The 18,009-nt window shown below is 40.1% G+C and overlaps 1 protein-coding gene across 6 annotated transcripts in view; it reads left to right on the forward strand.

Moving 5' to 3' along the window:
* TULP4 (TUB like protein 4) overlaps positions 1–18,009 on the forward strand; it is a 242,909-nt gene that overhangs the window by 162,726 nt on the left and 62,174 nt on the right. For all 6 annotated transcript variants that reach the window (XM_060617011.3, XM_060617012.3, XM_078447515.2 and 3 more), the window contains one exon: positions 11,823–11,984. In XM_060617011.3, coding sequence (XP_060472994.2) covers positions 11,823–11,984 — 162 coding nt within the window. The remainder of the gene's footprint in view (positions 1–11,822; positions 11,985–18,009) is intronic.

Raw genomic sequence — 18,009 nt, forward strand, 5'->3', positions numbered from 1 at the left:
CACCTGAAACAGAACCTGGTGGGAGGAAGGACAGTTTCGTGGCTGGGAAGACGAGGATCCTTGAAATCTGCTCGGAAAAAAAGAATGCTTTTTAGAGGGAATGACAGGTGATCCACGTCGCCCAGCGTGACTTGTACTGTCACAAAGGCATCAGACATTCGGCAAAAGCTAAGTGATGCTTTAACAACTTCTTTTTCAGGAAATGATTACGAGTCCTTTATTTCAAAAGTGAGTCTGGAACAGTGTGTGCATTGTTGTGTAAGATTAGTCACCAGGCGTGGCCGTGTCCCGCACAGGTACTGGCCACTGTGATGAAAGCTGCCTCGGGCTGAGGTCTGACCAGGCTGGTGCCGAGACACAGTTAATCCACGTCTGACAACACGTTCCGTGAGGCAAGAGCCCGCAGGCCTGTGCCACTGAAAGGCAACTAGGAGGGCGGCTTCCTGCTTATTTTCTTTACAGCACTGGGTATCAGTTCCCTTGTTTTTGTCTTTCCAGTTGTGGTATATTTTTACCACCTGTGCTGACCTAATTCAATAAACCCAATTCATTCATGGAAACATCTTTTGTTATTATTTTCTATGACTGCAAGACTGGTGGTGTCTTGGCGAAGCTTCTTTTCACTGGCTAAACTCTTCACCCTCTACTAGGATGTTTTTCTTTTTAGTACGGATCTCTTCCAGGATAAATGAGTCAGAATGCTTGTAAATAAGTAGCACTACACTTGAAAATTGAAAAAACCTTAAATTTTATTGCAGAATTCATGGGTTGTCTCTAGAAAATGTTTTCAGTTCTTAAGAAAAACTACACAGTGTAGTTAGTTGAAACATAGGGTCAGTGAAACCAGGGTCCCGAGTTCACCCTGGCAACCCGCTCTTTTCAGTAACCTCAGGCCAGCTGTTCAAGAGCTGTCTTACAAATCCATGCCGTTGTCTCGGTGGGGACATGCTAACCACTGAACACCAACCTATAACCTCTGCTGGGAAAACAGCAAATGTTCGTGTCCTTTTGGTGTTTGTTCATTTATTTTATTTTTATCTGAAATGTGATATATCCAGTAATGTCACCGATTTTAAAGAAAGTTAAACATTTCCAAGTAAAAGCAACCTATAACACTTTTATGAATGAAAAGGTAGATGTAACTCTAGAGATTACCAGGTAATCAAAGGTAATGAAAAGATGCCTAGATAATTCACTGGGAGGAAACAATAGTCTTTTTTTCAATTGAGTTGTAATCGGCATATAATGTTATATTAGTTTAAGTATACAATATAATGATTTGATATTTGTACAAACGGTTGACCTTTGAACAACTGCAGTTTGAACTGCACAGGTCTCCTTACACATACATGGGTGTTTTTTTTCCCCCAACAAATACAGAACAGATGGAAGGGGCGGGGCAAGCTAAGATGCTGGAGTGGTAGCAGGACCCTAGGCTTGTCTCATCCCTCAAACACAGCTAGATAACTATCAGATCATTCTGAACACCCAAGAAATCGACCTGAGGGCTGATAGAACAAAGTGCATAGCTAAAGGGAGAGAAGAGGCCACATCCAGGAAGGTAGGAAGTACAGAGACATGGCTTGGGGGAGAAATGGGGAGAAGTGGATTGCAGCGGCTGCAGAGGGGAGGGAGCCTTGGTCGTGGAGAGAGGTGAGAAAGAGAGAGAGGGGAAGAGGAGTACACAGGGGATCACACAAGGAAAACACTTCCCCAGAGCCATTGGTTGGGAAAATGAGAGGCTGATTTTCGTGAGTTTTTGCAACCAACTCAAAGCCTGGAGTTTCAGAGGTCCGTGATGTGGCTAGGATAGAGCCCTGAGAGCACTGCCCTGCTCCTGGAGAGAAGGCAGGCAGGTAACTCGGGGGCAGATGGCATGGTGTGCGGATTGCCTAAGATTCACAGGGAGAGACTGTTCCCCCTTCTTGGAGCACATCTGTGAGTGGTGGCATTGCCCCTCTGGGGACAGAAGAGCCCGGCGGGTGCCATTTCCCTCTCCCACCCCTCAGCATAGGCTCAGAGACACCTGCTGAGGGTAGCTAACCTGGACACTGACTGTTTAACCTGCTTTGCTCCAAATCCTATGCCCTTGCACTCTGATGTCAAACTGCCCTTCTGGGTCAAACCTGCATCGGTCCCAGGGCAGCAAGACCCTTCCCCAGAAGAGCAGTGCAGGTCCCTGTCATGCCAGGTCCTTAAAGTTTGGAATTTAAAATTTTTATTTTTGGGAGAGAGATAGAGACAGAGTGCAAGTGGGGGAGGGACAGAGAGAGGGAGACAGGATCCAAAGCAGGCTCAGAGCTGTCAGCACAGAGCGCAATGTGGGGCTCAAACTCACGAACCATGAGATCATGACCTGAGCCAAAGTCAGACACTCAACTGACTGAGCCACCCAAGTGCCCCTAAAGTTTGGAATTTTAAAAGTCAGCAGATTTGGCTGGAATAGAGAGCCCAAAGTGCACTGTGCTGCCCTAGGCAGGCAAGCAACCTGGACACAGACAGTGTGAAAACAGTGATCTGGAAAATGCCTAGGACACACGATAGGAAATTATTCACTCTTCTGAGAGGGCTTTCCTGAGAACAGCAAGTATGGACCACCCCCCTCTTGGAACAAAGGACCTGGCTGGTGCCATTTCCCTCCCCTGTCCCTCAGCATAAATCAACTTCACTGAAAAGCACAGCACCAACACTGGCTGACTAACCTGCTTAGTCAGCCAGCCCTGCCCCTGTGCTCTGCAAGTGTGCCTAAGGATCAGTGCAGCGGGCCCCTTCCCCAGAAGACCACCAGAAACCCCCACTTGTATCATGTCTTCTGACCATAGAGTTCTACAAGGCTTCAGTTCTAGTAGAAGTAGCATCAGGTCTCATTTAACAAACAGACCGGGCACACCTAGTTCAGACTGGCCACACTATGGCCAAAGTCCAAACACTGCCCATCTACAGAGGAGAGCCTCTGTAGCTGACTGACCTGAGGGATAGAGAAGCCAGAACGCAGCAGCAGACTACATGCAACACACACCAGAGATACTTCCTGAAGCGTTAGGCCCTGGACATTACGTGACCTCTTCATAAAGCCATTACTCTCAGGAATAGGGAACATAATGAGCTTTTCGAACACAAAAAGAAGACAGAGACCTAGACAAAATACGAAGACAGAGGAATTCATCCCAAAAGAAAGAACAAGAAAAGGTCACAGCTAGAGCTGTAAACAAAACAGATCTAAGTAATATGCCTCATGCAGAATTTAAAGTAACAGTTGTAAGGATACCCTACCAGGCTTGAGAAGAGTATGGAAGATACCAGGGAGACCCTTACTGCAGAGATAAAAGAGCTAAAATACAATCAGGCAGAAATGAAAGATGCAACATCTAAGATTTGAAACTGACCAGATATAATGACCACAAGGATGGAAGAGTCAGAAGAACAAATAAGTGATATAGAAGATAGAATTATGGAAAATAATGAAGCTGAACAGAAGAGGGAAAGAAAAACTGTGGATCACAAGAGTTGACTTAGGGAACTCCATGACTCCATCAAACATAATAACATTTGTGTCATAGGAGTCCCAGAAGAAGAAGAGAGAAAAAGGGGCAGAAGTTTTTTTTGAAGAAATCATAGCTGAAAACCTCTCTAACCTGGGGAAGGAAACAGACATCCAAATCCAGGAGGCACAAAGAATTCCCAACAAGATCAACAAAAGCAGGCTAACACCAAGATATATTGTAGTTAAGTTTGCAAAATACAGTGATAAAGAAAATGTCCTAAAAGCAGCAAGACAAAAGAAGTCCCTTACTCACAAGGCAAGTGCTACAACATTGGCAGCAGATCTTTCCACAGAAACTTGGCAAACCAGAAGTTCAGCCCACTGAATGGGAAAAATCTGCAGCCAAGAATACCCTATCCAGCAAGACTATCATTCAAGAGGGAAGGAGAGATGAAGAGTTTCCCAGACAAACGAAAACTAAAGGAGTTCGTGACCACTAAACCATCCCTGGAGGAAATATTAAAGGAGACGCTTTGAGTGGGAGGGAAAAGACCAAAAGTGACAAAAGACAAGAGAGGACCAGAGGAAATCTCCAGAAACAGCAACAAAAAAAGTAATAAAATGGCTCTAAGTACATATCAATAATTATGCTGAATGTAAATGGACTAAATGCTCCAATCAAAAGACAAAGAGTGTCAGAATGAATTTAAAAAAGACCCAACTATATGCTGCCTACAAGAGATTTGAGACCTAAAGACATCTGTGCATTTAAAGTGAGGGGAGGGAGAAATATTTATCATGCAAATGGATGTCAAAAGAAAGCCAGAGTAACAATACTTACATCAAACAAACTAGATTTAAACCAAAGACTGGGGTGCCTGGGTGGTGCAGTTAGTTAAGCATCCGACTCTTGATCTCGGCTCAGGTCATGATCTCACGTTTCTTGAGTTCAAGCCCTACATCAGGCTTTGTGCTGATGGTATGGAGCCTGTTTGGGATTCTGTCTCTCCTTCTCTCTTCCCCCTCCCTGCTTATGCTTTTTCTCTCCCTCTCCCTTCCTCCTTCCCTCCCTCCCTCCCTCTCTCACTCTCACTCTCTCCCTCAAAAGTAAATAAATAAACTTAAAAACCAACAGACTGTAACGAGTTGGAAAAGGGCACTAGATCATAATAAAGGGGACTATCCAACAAGAAGATCTAACAATTGTAAATATTTATGACCTCAACTTGGAAGCACCCAAATATATAAAACACTTAATAACAAACATAAAGGAATTCATTGATAATAATACAATAATAGTAGGGACTTAAACACCCCACTTATAGCAATGGACAGATCATCTAAACAGAAAATCAACAAAGAAACAATGACTTCGAATAACACACTGGACCAGATGGACTTAACGGATACATTAAGAACATTTCATCCTATAGCAGCAGAATACACATTGTTTTTGAGTGCACATGGGACATTCTCCTGAATAGATCACATACTGGATCACAAATCAGCCCTCAACAAGTACAGAAAGATTGAGATCCTACCATGCATATTTTCAGACCACAACACTATGAAACTTGAAGTCAACTACAAGAAAAAAATTGGAAAGATTATAAATACATGTAGGTTAAAGAACATCCTACTAAAGAGTGATTGGGTTAAGCAGTCGTTCTTTAAATAATGAAAACACCACACTCCAAAACTTTTAGGATGCAGCAAAGGCAATCCTAAGAGGCAAGTATATTGCAATATGGTCCTACCTCAAGAAGCAAGAAAACTCTCAATACACATTCTAATCTTATACCTAATGGAGCTAGAAAAAGAACAACAAATGAAGCCTAAAGCCAGCAGAAGGTAAATAATAAAGATTAGAGCAGAAATAAATGATACAGAAACTTAAAAAAAATGGAGGAACAAATCAATGAAACCAAGACCTGGTTCTTTGAAAAAATTAATGTTAACTGATAAACCCCTAAGCCAGTCTTATGAAAAAGAAAAGAGAAAGGACCCAAATAAATGAAATCACAAATGAGAAAAGAGAAATAACAACCAACCACACAGAAATACAATAAGAAAATATTATGAAAAATTATATGCCAACAAATTGGACAATCTGGAAGAAATGGATAAATTCTAGAAATATAAGCAATATAAATATAAAATTTATATTTATATTGCTAAATATAAAAGCAATATAAAAAATATAAAAAAGTGAAACTGTAAGAAATAAAAAAAACTTGTACAGACTGATAACCAGTAAAGAAATTGAATCTGTAATCAGAAATCCCCCAACAAACAAAAGTCCAGGGCCAGATGGCTTCAAGGGAATTCTACCAAACTTTTAAAGAAGAGTTAATACCTGCTCTTCTCAAACTATTCCAAAAAATATAAATGGAAGGAAAATTTCTAAACTCATTCTGTAAGGCCAGCATTATCCTGATTCCACAACCAGACAAAGACATCACTAAAAAAGAAAACTACAGGCCAATATCCCTGATGAACATGGATGCAAAAATTCTCAACAAAATACTAGCAAATCGAATCCAACAGTACATTAAAAGAATCATTCATCATGATCAAGTAGGATTTATTCCTGGCTGCAAGGATGGTTCAAGATTTGCATTAATTAAAGAAAGGGTAAGAACCATATGATCCTCTCAAAAGATGCAGAAAAGCATTTGACAAAGTACAGTATCCATTCATGATAAAGACTCAGCAAAGTAGGTTTAGAGGGAACATAATAAAAACCCACATCCTCATCCTCAATGAGGAAAACCTGGAAGGTTTTTCCCTAAGGTCAGGAACAAGACAGATGTTCACTCTCACCATTGTTATTTAATATAGTACTGGAAGTCCTAGCCTCAGCAGTCAGACAACAAAAGAAGTAAAAGGCATCCAGATCGACAAGGAAGATGTCAAACTCTTACTATTTGCAGATGACATGATGTTCTATATGGAAAACCCAAAAGACACTACCACAAAATTGCTGGAACTGATATATGAGTTCAGTAATGTCACAGGATACAAAATCTGTACAGAAACCTGTTGCATTTCTATGCACCAATAATGAAGCAGCAGAAAGGGAAATCAAGGAATTGATCCTATTTACAATTGCAGCAAAAACCTAATATACCTAGGAATAAATCTAACTAAAGAGGCAAAAAGATCTATACTCTGAAAAATTATAAAACACTGATGAAAGAAAGTGAAGATGACAGAAAGAAATGGAAAAACTTTCCATGCTCATGAATTGGAAGAACAAATATTGTTAAAATGTCTGTACTACCCAATGCATTCTACACATTTAATCCAATCCCTAGCAAAATACCACAACCATTTTTCACAGAGCTAGAACAGACCATCCTAAAACTGGTGTGAAACCACATAGCAAAGCAATCTTGAAAGAGAAAAGAAAAGCCAGAGGCATCACTTCAAAACTGTAGTCATCAAGGCAGTATGGTTCTGGCATAAAAACATACATTGATCAATGGAGCAAAGTAGAAAACCCAGAAATGAACCCGTAACTATATGGTCAACTAATCTTTGATGAAGAAGAAAGAATATCCAGTGGAGAAAAGACAGTCTCTTCAACAAATGGTGCTGGGAAAACTGGGCAGCTACATGCAGAAGAATGAAACTGGACCACTTTCTTACATCATACACAAAAATAAACCCAAAATAGATGAAAGACCTAACTGTGAGACAGGAAGACATCAAAATCCTAGAGGAGAACCCCTTTGACCTTGGCTGGGGCAACTCCTTACTAGACATATCACCAGAGGCAAGGGAAGCAGAAGCAAAAGTGAACTATTGGGACTTCATCAAGATAAAAAGCTTCTGCACAGTGAAGGAAATGATCAACAAAACTAAAAGGCTTCAGAAAGGGTGAATATATTTGCAAATGACATCTGATTAAGGATTAGTATCCAAAATATAAATATAAATAAAGAACTTATCAAACTCAACACCCAAAAAACAAATAATCCAGTGAAGAAATGGGCAAAAGACATGAATAGATACTTCTCCAAAGAAGACATCCAGATGGCTAACAGACACATGAAAAGATGCTCAACACCACTTATCATCAGGGAAAAGCAAACCAAAACTACAATGAGATATCACCTCACACCTGTCAGAATGGCTAAAATTAACAATACAGAAAACAACAGGTGTTGGTGAGGATGTGGATAAAGGGGAACCCTCCTACACTCTTGGATGGAATGTATACTGGTGAGGCCAGTCTGGAAAACAGTGTGAAGATTCCTCAGAAAGTTAAAAATAGGGGTGCCTGGGTGGCTCAGTTGGTTAAATGTCTGACTTCAGCTCAGGTCACAATCTCACGGTTCATGGGTTTGAACCCTACGTCAGGCTCTGTGCTGACAGCTCAGAGCCTGGAGCCTGCTTCAGATTCTGTGTCTCGCTCTCTCTGCGCCTCTTCCACTCATGCTCTGTCTCTCTCTGTCTCTCAAAAGTGAATAAACGTTGGGGCGCCTGGGTGGCGCAGTCGGTTAAGCGTCCGACTTCAGCCAGGTCACGATCTCGTGGTCCGTGAGTTCGAGCCCCGCGTCAGGCTCTGGGCTGATGGCTCGGAGCCTGGAGCCTGTTTCCGATTCTGTGTCTCCCTCTCTCTCTCTGCCCCTCCCCGGTTCATGCTCTGTCTCTCTCTGTCCCAAAAATAAGTAAAAAAAAAAAAAAAAAAAAAAAAAAAGTGAATAAACGTTAAAAATTTTTTTTAAAAGTTACGAATAGGTCTACCCTACAGTCCAGCAATTGCACGAGTAGGTATTTGCCTAAAGGATACAAAAATACTGATTAAAAGGGATACGTACACCCCAATGTTTATAGCAGCACTATCAACAATAGCCAAAGTATGGAAAGACCCCAAACGTCCATTGCATGGTGAATGAATAAAGAAGATGTGGGGAGTGTGTGTGTGTGTATACATATGTATAATATACATACATATATATATGTATACGTATATATGTGTGTGTGTGTGTGTGTGTGTGTGTGTGTATATTCCACACACACAGTGGAATACTACTCATTTACCATTACCATTTGCAAAAACATGGATGGAACTAGAATACATTGTGCTAAGTGAAATAAATCCATCAAAGAAAGACAAATGCCATATGATTTTAATCATATGTGGAATTTAAGAAACAAAACAGATGGAATAGGGGGAATAAAAAAGAGAGGCAAACCTGAGAACAGACTCTTAACTATAGAGAACAAAATGAGGGTTGCTGGAGGGGAGGTGGGTAAGGGGATGGGTTAAATTGGTGATGGGTATTACGGAGGGCACTTGTTGTGATGAACACTGGGTGTTGTATATAAGTGAATCACTTATTTTACACCAGAATCTACATGAATCACTAAATTCTACACCAGAAACTAATATTACACTGTATGTAAACTAATTGGAATTTAAATAAAAACTTTAAAAAGAAAAAAAATATACGGTACTTTAAATGTATTTTCTGTTCCTTATGATTTGGTTAATAACATTTTCTCTAGCTCACTAGATTGCAAAAATACAGTATATAATAGGTAAAACATACAAAATATGTATTAATTGACTGCTTTTGCTATTGATAAGGCTTCTGGTCAATAGTAGGCTATTAGTAGTTAAGTTTGGGGGAAGTCAAAGTTACACATGGATTTTCAGCTTTGCAGGGCATCAGCAACCCCTAAGCTCTTAGTTGTTCAAAGGTCAACTGTATTGTGAAAGGATCACCGCAGTAAGTCTAGGTAACATCTGGGGAATTTTCTTTTTCACAAATGGTGCTGAAACAATTGCATATCTGTATTTAAAAACAAAAACAAAACAAAACAAAAAACCACCTTGATTCTGACCTCATACTCTACACAAAAATTAACTGTAAGTAAATCACAGATATAAATGTAAAAACTAAATTTCTCTGTAAACCTTGGGTTTGAAACCTTGGATTAAGTAAAGATTCAATGGATTGGACACAAAAAGCGTGAATCATAAAAGAAAAAAAAATATTGACACTGGACTTCATCAAAATTTAAGATTTTCACTTTTTGAAAGATACCATTAAGCAAATGAAAAGGCAAGCCACAGAGTAAGAGAAATTATTTGCAGCACACATATCTTATAAAGGATTGTATATAGAATTTTTATAACAAAATAAGGTTGGAAGCTTATATATATCCATATGTATGTAGACATATTGTATACATCTATGTGAGTATTCATACATACACATAACACATATATATGAGTGGATGGGGAATAGGTACACATAGCAAGGAATTTGAACAGACATGTCCCTAAAGATGATGTGCAAATGATCAATAAGTACATGAAATGATACTCACCGTGACTACATTGGAGAAATGCAAATTAGGAACAGTGTCCTACCACTGCATACTTACTAGAATAGCTAAAACAAAAGAGACTGACAACACCAAGTGCTGGTGAGGAGCGAACCTACTAATGCTCTCATACACTGTTGCAGGGAGTGTAAAATGGCATAACCACTTTGGAAAATAATTTAGTAATTTCTTATGCATTTAAACATGCTTACCATATGATCTAGCAATTAATTCCACTCTCAGGTATTCACTCAGGAGAAATGAAACCACGCATCTACCAAAGGTCTTACACATGCATGTTCATAGCAGTTTTATAGTAGCCAAATACTGGAAGCAACCTAAATGCCTGGCAATTTGGGTGGATAAATAAGTTGTGGTATATTTATATAATGAAATACTACTCTTCATGAAAAGGAATGAACTGCCGATGCACACAAGAATTTAGAATACTCTTAAACTATTGTACTGAGTAAAGGCAGGCATACACAAAAGTGAGCATACTATACAGTTCCCTTCATGTAAAATTCAAGAAGAAGCAACTAGTGAGAGAAATCAGATCACTGGTTGCCTTGAACCAAGGATGAGCATAGGGGATTGACTGCTGAGAACTTTATTTAATGTATACAAATTATAGCTCAATGAAGTTGATTTTTAAAAAGATAATAAATACTATCATCAGCTACTTGCCAACAATTTGGAAAACTTACATGAACTGGAAAAAATTTTTTTAGTAACTTAATAGAACTGACTCAAGAGGAAATAAAAAGCTTAACAGCTTGACTTGTACTAAAACTACTGAGTACATTGAAGCAATGGTTAAAAATCTTCCCACAAAAAAATTCATATGCATAGGCATGTTATACCCAACTTTCATGCAATAGGCTATCCCAGTTTATATCAATTGTTCCAGGCAGTGGAAAAGGAAGGAGTATTCTCCAACTCATTCTGAGAGATCAATATAACTTTGAGAAATCCAGATACAAAGACATTATCAAAAAGGAAATCATAAGTTTGTTTCACTCATGAATACAGCTGTAGAAATTCTGAACTCATCAGTAAATCAACTTCAACTGTGTGTATCAAAGACAATACTTCATCTCCAGGTTGGGCTAGTTGTAGGCATGCAAGGGTAGTATAATTTGAGGAAGTCAGTAGAAGCAATTTACTTCATTAATAGATTAAAAGATTTTTAGAATGGGCTTATTTGAATAAATACAATGAACGCATCAAACAACACCCAAGTCTGCGTAATTTTTCCAGTTAAATTATCATTATTTTTTACTTTAGAGAGAGTCTCTAGAGAGCATGAGCAAGGGAGAGGGGTAGAGGGAAAGAGAGAGAATCTTAAGCAGATCCACGCTTAGTGTGGAGTCCGATACAGGGTTTGATCCCATGACCCTGGGATCATGACCTGAGGCAAAATCAAGAGTCGGATGCTCAGCCGACTGAGCCACCCAGGCACCCCTAAGTTATTTTTTCATTTTGATTAAGGGAATATTATTAGCAAGGCTGAGTACGGTATATAACCAAAAACTGAGAACTTTCCTATTTTGATAGGTGACCCAGAGACACTAATGGCAAATCTGTTACCATAGGTGGGAGACCATAGAACAATGGTAAAAAGCAAGGACACTGGATCCATACAACCCTGGGTCATCCTTAACACTGCCATTCACCTTGTGTATGATCAAGGATAAGTTACTTATCCCTTCTGTGTCTGTTTTCTCTGGAAAATGGGCATGATAATCCCTCCCATGAACAAAGCTTGAAGAATTACCATGTGTGAAACACTTAGCTCTCTTCACTGACACTTGCTTTTCAAATGAAGTCTTTTGTATTATATGTTAGTGTTACAGTACATATGATGTATTTATGCACTGTTCTCTTTAAGACCATCTAACTCTTAGCCAAAGGCTAAGTTAATGACTATAGCCTTTGCTAAAAGTGATTTCCCTTTCAGATTAAGTGACATCTTGTGTCTATGTGTGTCTCAAAGGTGAGTGATTTCACATGGAGCCACGATGGAACTCAAGCACTTATTTCATATCGAGATGGGTTTGTCCTGGTTGGTTCTGTCAGCGGACAAAGACACTGGTCATCTGAGATAAACCTGGAGAGTCAAATCACATGTGGCATATGGACTCCTGATGACCAACAGGTAAAGCCTCTTGATTATGGGTGTGTAATGAACGTTAAAACCATGTGAGCTGAGGAGGAAATGAATTGATTGCATAAAATCATATAGGGAAGGGAATGGGGAGGGGGAAGCTGACTCAGAAGCCTCTTAAAGAATCACAAAGATAAACAACAGTGAATATGTCCAGGTAAAAATTAAAACTTTAAGTGAACCATAGATGGGAGAAATAATATTTCCCACCAAATGGTAAACACTGAGTTAACATTTTAATTATGGAAAATATTCATACAGATGTACTTTTTTCAAAATGTTTTTATTTATTCTTGAGAGAGGGAGGGAGAGAGAGCAAGAGCAGGGGAGGGGCAGAGAGAGAGAGGGAGACACAGAATCCGAAGCAGGCTCCAAGCTCCAGGCTGTCAGCAGAGAGCCCAACGTGGGGCGCAAGCTCACGAAGCATGAGCTCATGACCTGAGCTGAAGTTGACGTTTAACCGACTGAGCCACCCAGGCGCCCCCAGATGTACTTTTAAATCTGCGTAAATAGCCAGTTGGTAAATGGATAATGGGCATAATGATTCACAAAAGAAGTTCAACTAGTCAGTAATCATATGGTGGAAAAATATACATTTTCAGGGAAAAAAATGCAAAATAACATAGGAAATAGTTTCACTTATTAGCCAAAAAATAATAAAATGATACAGATGATTTCCTGGTTAATGATAAGAGTTCAGTTAAAGGATTCTTACCATTGCAGGTAATAATGTCTATTACCTTTAGGGAAGGAATATGGCAGAATATGTCAGAAGTCTAAAAAAATTATTGTCCACTTTGACCTGGTAATATACTTTAGGAATTTATCTAAAAACAAAAAGGAAGAAAATAAAAGTTACAGTCATTAAAACATTATTTGTGATAGTAAAAATTTGGCAACAGCCTACTTGTCTAAAAATAGACTGGGTAAGTAAACTGTGGTATTACCACTTAAAGGATTATACAGTTTAAGTTCAGGAAATTATGGATTGTGGTTACAAAGAGAGTGTAATAATCTGGAAGAGTTGTTATGATATAATGTTGAGGGGAAAAATCAGGATATGAAATGGTGTATGTGGTATAAGATTATCACGTCATTAAACAACCAAAAGAAACCCATCCATTTACTTAAAAGACCTGAAAGGAAACAAGACGCCACAGGTAGGTTGTTTTATGGTGATGAGCTTTAGGGTCATTTTCTAAAATTCGTTTTAAAACCCATTTTAAAATTTTCTTTAATGTATCTGTTTTACTTTCATGATAAAATAATATAGAATAACCTAATAAAATTATATATTGATAATACATTTTTTTAACGTTTATTTCATTTTGAGAGTGAGGGCATGTACGTGCACACGAGCGGGAAAGGGGCAAAGAGAGAGAAGAGGGAGGATCCCAAGGAAGCTCTGCACTGTCAGGACAGAGCCCGATGTGAGATCCTGACCTGAGCCGAAATAAAGAACAGAAACTTAACTGACTGAGCCACTGAGGCACCTCTGATAATTCATTTTTAATTTTTTTTTTCAACGTTTTTTATTTATTTTTGGGACAGAGAGAGACAGAGCATGAACGGGGGAGGGGCAGAGAGAGAGGGAGACACAGAATCGGAAACAGGCTCCAGGCTCCGAGCCATCAGCCCAGAGCCTGACGCGGGGCTCGAACTCACGGACCGCGAGATCGTGACCTGGCTGAAGTCGGACGCTTAACCGACTGCGCCACCCAGGCGCCCCTGATAATTCATTTTTAAATAAAAGATAATAATAATTTATTTTTTACAAATGGTGCCGGAGGTCAGCTCCAGCAACCAGGGGTTCCTGAAGGAAGAACGGCGTCAGTGAAAATAAAACAAAACTAAAATAAAAACAGAAAATAAAAATGGACACAGACAACAGCAGTGTGTTGAACTGGCCGATTTATTGTAGCAAACATGGCATTATATTTGCTAGTGATTTCCCTGTGGCGTACGTCATCTATGTTTTTCTAACATTCCCTAACTTTGAAAATGTTCCTATGTGTAATCAACCTTTAAGAAATAACATGGCGATTTCCCCCTAACTCTTCCCGCATACCCTTTGATTATTGATTACTTTCTTACATTATTCCATTATGCATCTGTGTTTATCTATAATCTACAAAGCATTTGCTTTGCTGTTCTCGTCAAAGGGCCTTCATTTCTCAACACCTCAAGTGGAACAGTTACAGGGACATGACGTCCTAACCACATGAGGCCAGAAGAACAATGTGTTTGCCTCGGTCCGAGGTGCCAGAAAGGGGCCGGAAAAGCCTTAGAAATCCATGCCTCATACATTCTCAGAGAGACAGTGCACCTAGGAATTAATGAACCATTCTATACCTTAACCGACTAGGTTCAGTCATCATCTGGAATGCCTCCGGGGGGCCAGGTGGGCCTAGGGGTTGAAGTCACCTGTGCCCAGAGATACACTCCTTAGTTGCCGGAGTGAGGCTTTCAAATCCATATGTGTCTCCTTTTACAGGCCCTCTTTGCTGGCAAATGCATGAGACTATCCTTCCTGTAAGTAGAGGAGTCTCCATAGGGGATGGCAAGGGCTAAACATAAGGCCGCACAATTTCTTGCGGAACCTCATTTTCTTCCCTAATGGTTCTTTTCCCAGGGGGCCTGCCGAGGGCAATTCCCCAACAGACAATACCCCAGGTACTTTAATAAGGCCAAATTACCTAAAAGCGGGAGGACAAGAAGCTTCGCTGTCGGCGGGCCGCCCTGCAGTCACCAATCTGTCCACAGCCCGGGCCCTGCCACTCAGGCTGGGATAGCTCGGCTTCCAGCAAAAGGGAAAACCTTTGTAAATACAAAGCTTGTGTTTTCCAAATACAGCAAAATCCATAAAGTGCCAGGACATTTCATAGCAGAGATTTTAGTTTAATGTTGATAAAAGCAAGCATTAGTATAATAAGGAACGATAACTTTCAGTTTTGAGTCTTATTTCTTTTCGTTCTTTTTTTTTAACTGAATTGCTCTCTACTAATCACTAAACATTTCTTGCTTCCGTTTTGTTTTTTTTTTTCAAATAAAAATGGTCAATATTTTTTTCTTTCTTCTCAAAATGACTACTATGGGAGCTACAAAGAAATAGTTTCAACACATTTCTTCCACACACCCCCCCCCCACCAGTCTCCTAATTATCCAGAGGCATATGTGTGTGTCTGTATGAAGCACTTGAATTTATTGTGCCCTTGTGGTTTTGTAGGTTTTTACTGCTCCTGGAATCAGCTGGAGAAGCCTGCTGCAGCCCACTCAGCAGCCTTGCACAGACACCCCTCCCTGCACCTCTCCTCCTCTGTTCAGGGTAGGGGGGTGGTGAATTATTTCCTGCCTGTTTCCCAGGGCTTTGGTAATGATCAAATGAGGGAACAGATGTGAAAGTACTTAAAAATATGTAAGTGGAAGTCTTGGCTTTGCATTCTTCCCTTGCCTATAGGGGTGGAACCTGGGAGGCTCATGTCATAGTCCCCTGATGAGCTGTGTCTGCCAGTATCCCTAACAGACAGCATACAGGGAATGTGACAGTCACAGGACCCAGACATGCTGGGGACACGGTGGGTGAGACTTGGTGCCTGCCTTTGAGATGGTGGGGGCCAGATGAGACAGACCCACAAACATCCTGTGCTCTGTCCTGACAAAGTTACCTGGGTAGCAGGCAGCATGGTGTCGTGGGCATGAAGGAGGCAGCTGGGCTACAGTTTTAATTTTTTTTAATGTTTGTTTATTTTTGAGAAAGAGAGAGAGAGAAAGAAAGAAAACATGAGTGGGGGAGGGGCAGAGAGAGAGGGAGACAGAATCCAAAGCAGGTTCCAGGCTCTGAGCTGTGTCAGCACAGAGTCCCACATGGGGCTCAAACTCATGAACCAGGAGATCAAGACCTGAGCTGAAGTCGGATGCTTAACCAACCGAGCCACCCAGGCGCCCCATGGACTGCAGCTTGAAGCCAGGCTAAGACACTTGGGCTTGGCTCTGTAGACCTGTCTGTAAGATCAGAGCGTGACTTAGGCCCCTGTTTGGTCTCCTGGTCCACAAGCTCTCTCTGAAGGATTGCGTTTACCGGTTCTGTATTTGGCCTAATGGGTGGGATTTCACTCAGGAAAGTGCTGCACTTGCTACCTCTCAAAAAGGTTGCAGACCACTGAAGCAACAAGGGTCCTTGTAAGAATTGAAAAGGGCGAAGAGATATATGGGGTACTCCATCAATCACATTTGAACTGAGACGTGGAAAAATAAAATTCCTTCCTCCATGTTTGTCACTCTTTCATATCTCTTGCTCGGTTTGAAAATTATTAATGAAAAAAGACAATTTGTAATGTAGTGTCCTGAGCTCTTACATTGGGAGTTGGTGTTTAAAGCTCTGCCTCCTCCAACTCAGGGTGTGTCTTCCCTTCTCCTGGAGAACCTCCTGCACTTCATGTAGAGTAAAACACCATCCAGGATGAGGCTGCCTCCTCACATCTTGAGATAGTTCTAATCATACAGGATTTTAGGCTGCTTCCTAACTTTTTAAAATAAAAGGAGTACTATTTTACAAGTGAGTTTGATAAGAGTCTAGCTGTTTTCCTACTTGTGTATTTTCCTTTTTATATATATATGTGTGTGTGTGTGTGTGTGTGTGTGTGTATTTTAATGTTTATTTTTGAAAGGGACAGAGAGAGCATGAGCAGGGGAGAGGTAGAGAGAGAGGGAGAAGGAGAGGGAGAGAATCCCAAGCAGGCTCCATGCTGTCAGCACAGAGCCCAATGTGGGGCTTGAACTCATGAGGTGTGAGATGGTGACCCAAGCTGAAACCAAGAGTCGGACACTTAACTGACTGAGCCACTCAGGTGCCCAACACTTTTGGGGTTTATAGACTAAATCTCAGATGGAAATTGGCAACCCTTTTCCTGGAAAAATGTGCATGTGCACATAACATGATTATATGTGTCACTTTGCATAGAATGTTGGGTGGGAGCTCATAGGATTCCATTCATGAACTGACCCCTTTACATCCTGATCTAGACAGTTTAGAGGTGACCTTTGGGATAATCCTTCCCAGCTTTCTGTTATTCATGTATTCAAACATCACAGAAAATTGAGAGAATATACTTGCCTTAAATTCAGCAACTAATATTTTGCCATATTTGTGTATGCTCTCCTCCTCTTCCTCTGCCTGCCTTCCATTCTCCCTCTCTCTTCATACATGCACACATTTTTTGTAGTACTGTTTTTGAACATCAGTTATAGACATTATGGCACATCACCCCAAAACATTTCAATATGCTTGTCCTAAGAATAAGTTCATTCTCCCACATTTTAACCCCCAGGAAATTAGCAGTGATATTAGCTGGTACCCAGGCGCTCTTCATAGCTCTCTAATTGTTACAAGAATGAGTTTTGTAGGTTTTTTTCCTTTTTTTTTAATTTATTTTTTTTGTTATTTAGAACCAAGATCTAAGTTGTATACAGCAATTGTTTATTATGTCTTGAGTCTAGAAAAGTTTCCTCTTTTTTTCTTTTTTAAATGACATTGCCTTTCTGACGAGTTTAGTGTGGTTACCTTGTAGAATATTCCACACTCTGGACTTGCACGGTTGTTTACCCATAGTATCATTTAATTTCTACTGGCCTCTGTATTTTCTATCAATGGGAAGTTAGGTTGAGATTAAGTTTGTATTAAATAGTTTTGGTAAGAATAGTTAATAGGTGATACCTTATCATTTACACTGAGCCACATTAAGAAGTGTATAATGTCATGTTATCCCACTGAGGGTTGCTGATTCTGATGGAACCTTTGTAAAAACAAGACTAGTTTTTCATAGCATGTTCTTAATTTCATCTATACTTACAGCGATTTTTTTTTTCCCCAAGTGATGTGTTTCATTTTAGGCTAAAATTTATCTTCCATTAAATTGCAAGAAGGAAATATGATCCTACTTGTAGTTTATATAGTAGGTAAAGACTGTCTTAGTCTCCTCAGGCTGTTGTAACAATTCTGCTGGCTGGAGGGCTTAAG

Source organism: Panthera onca, chromosome B2, assembly GCF_046562875.1.
Source record: "Panthera onca isolate mPanOnc1 chromosome B2, mPanOnc1 haplotype 2, whole genome shotgun sequence".
NCBI classification, from domain to species: domain Eukaryota; kingdom Metazoa; phylum Chordata; class Mammalia; order Carnivora; family Felidae; genus Panthera; species Panthera onca.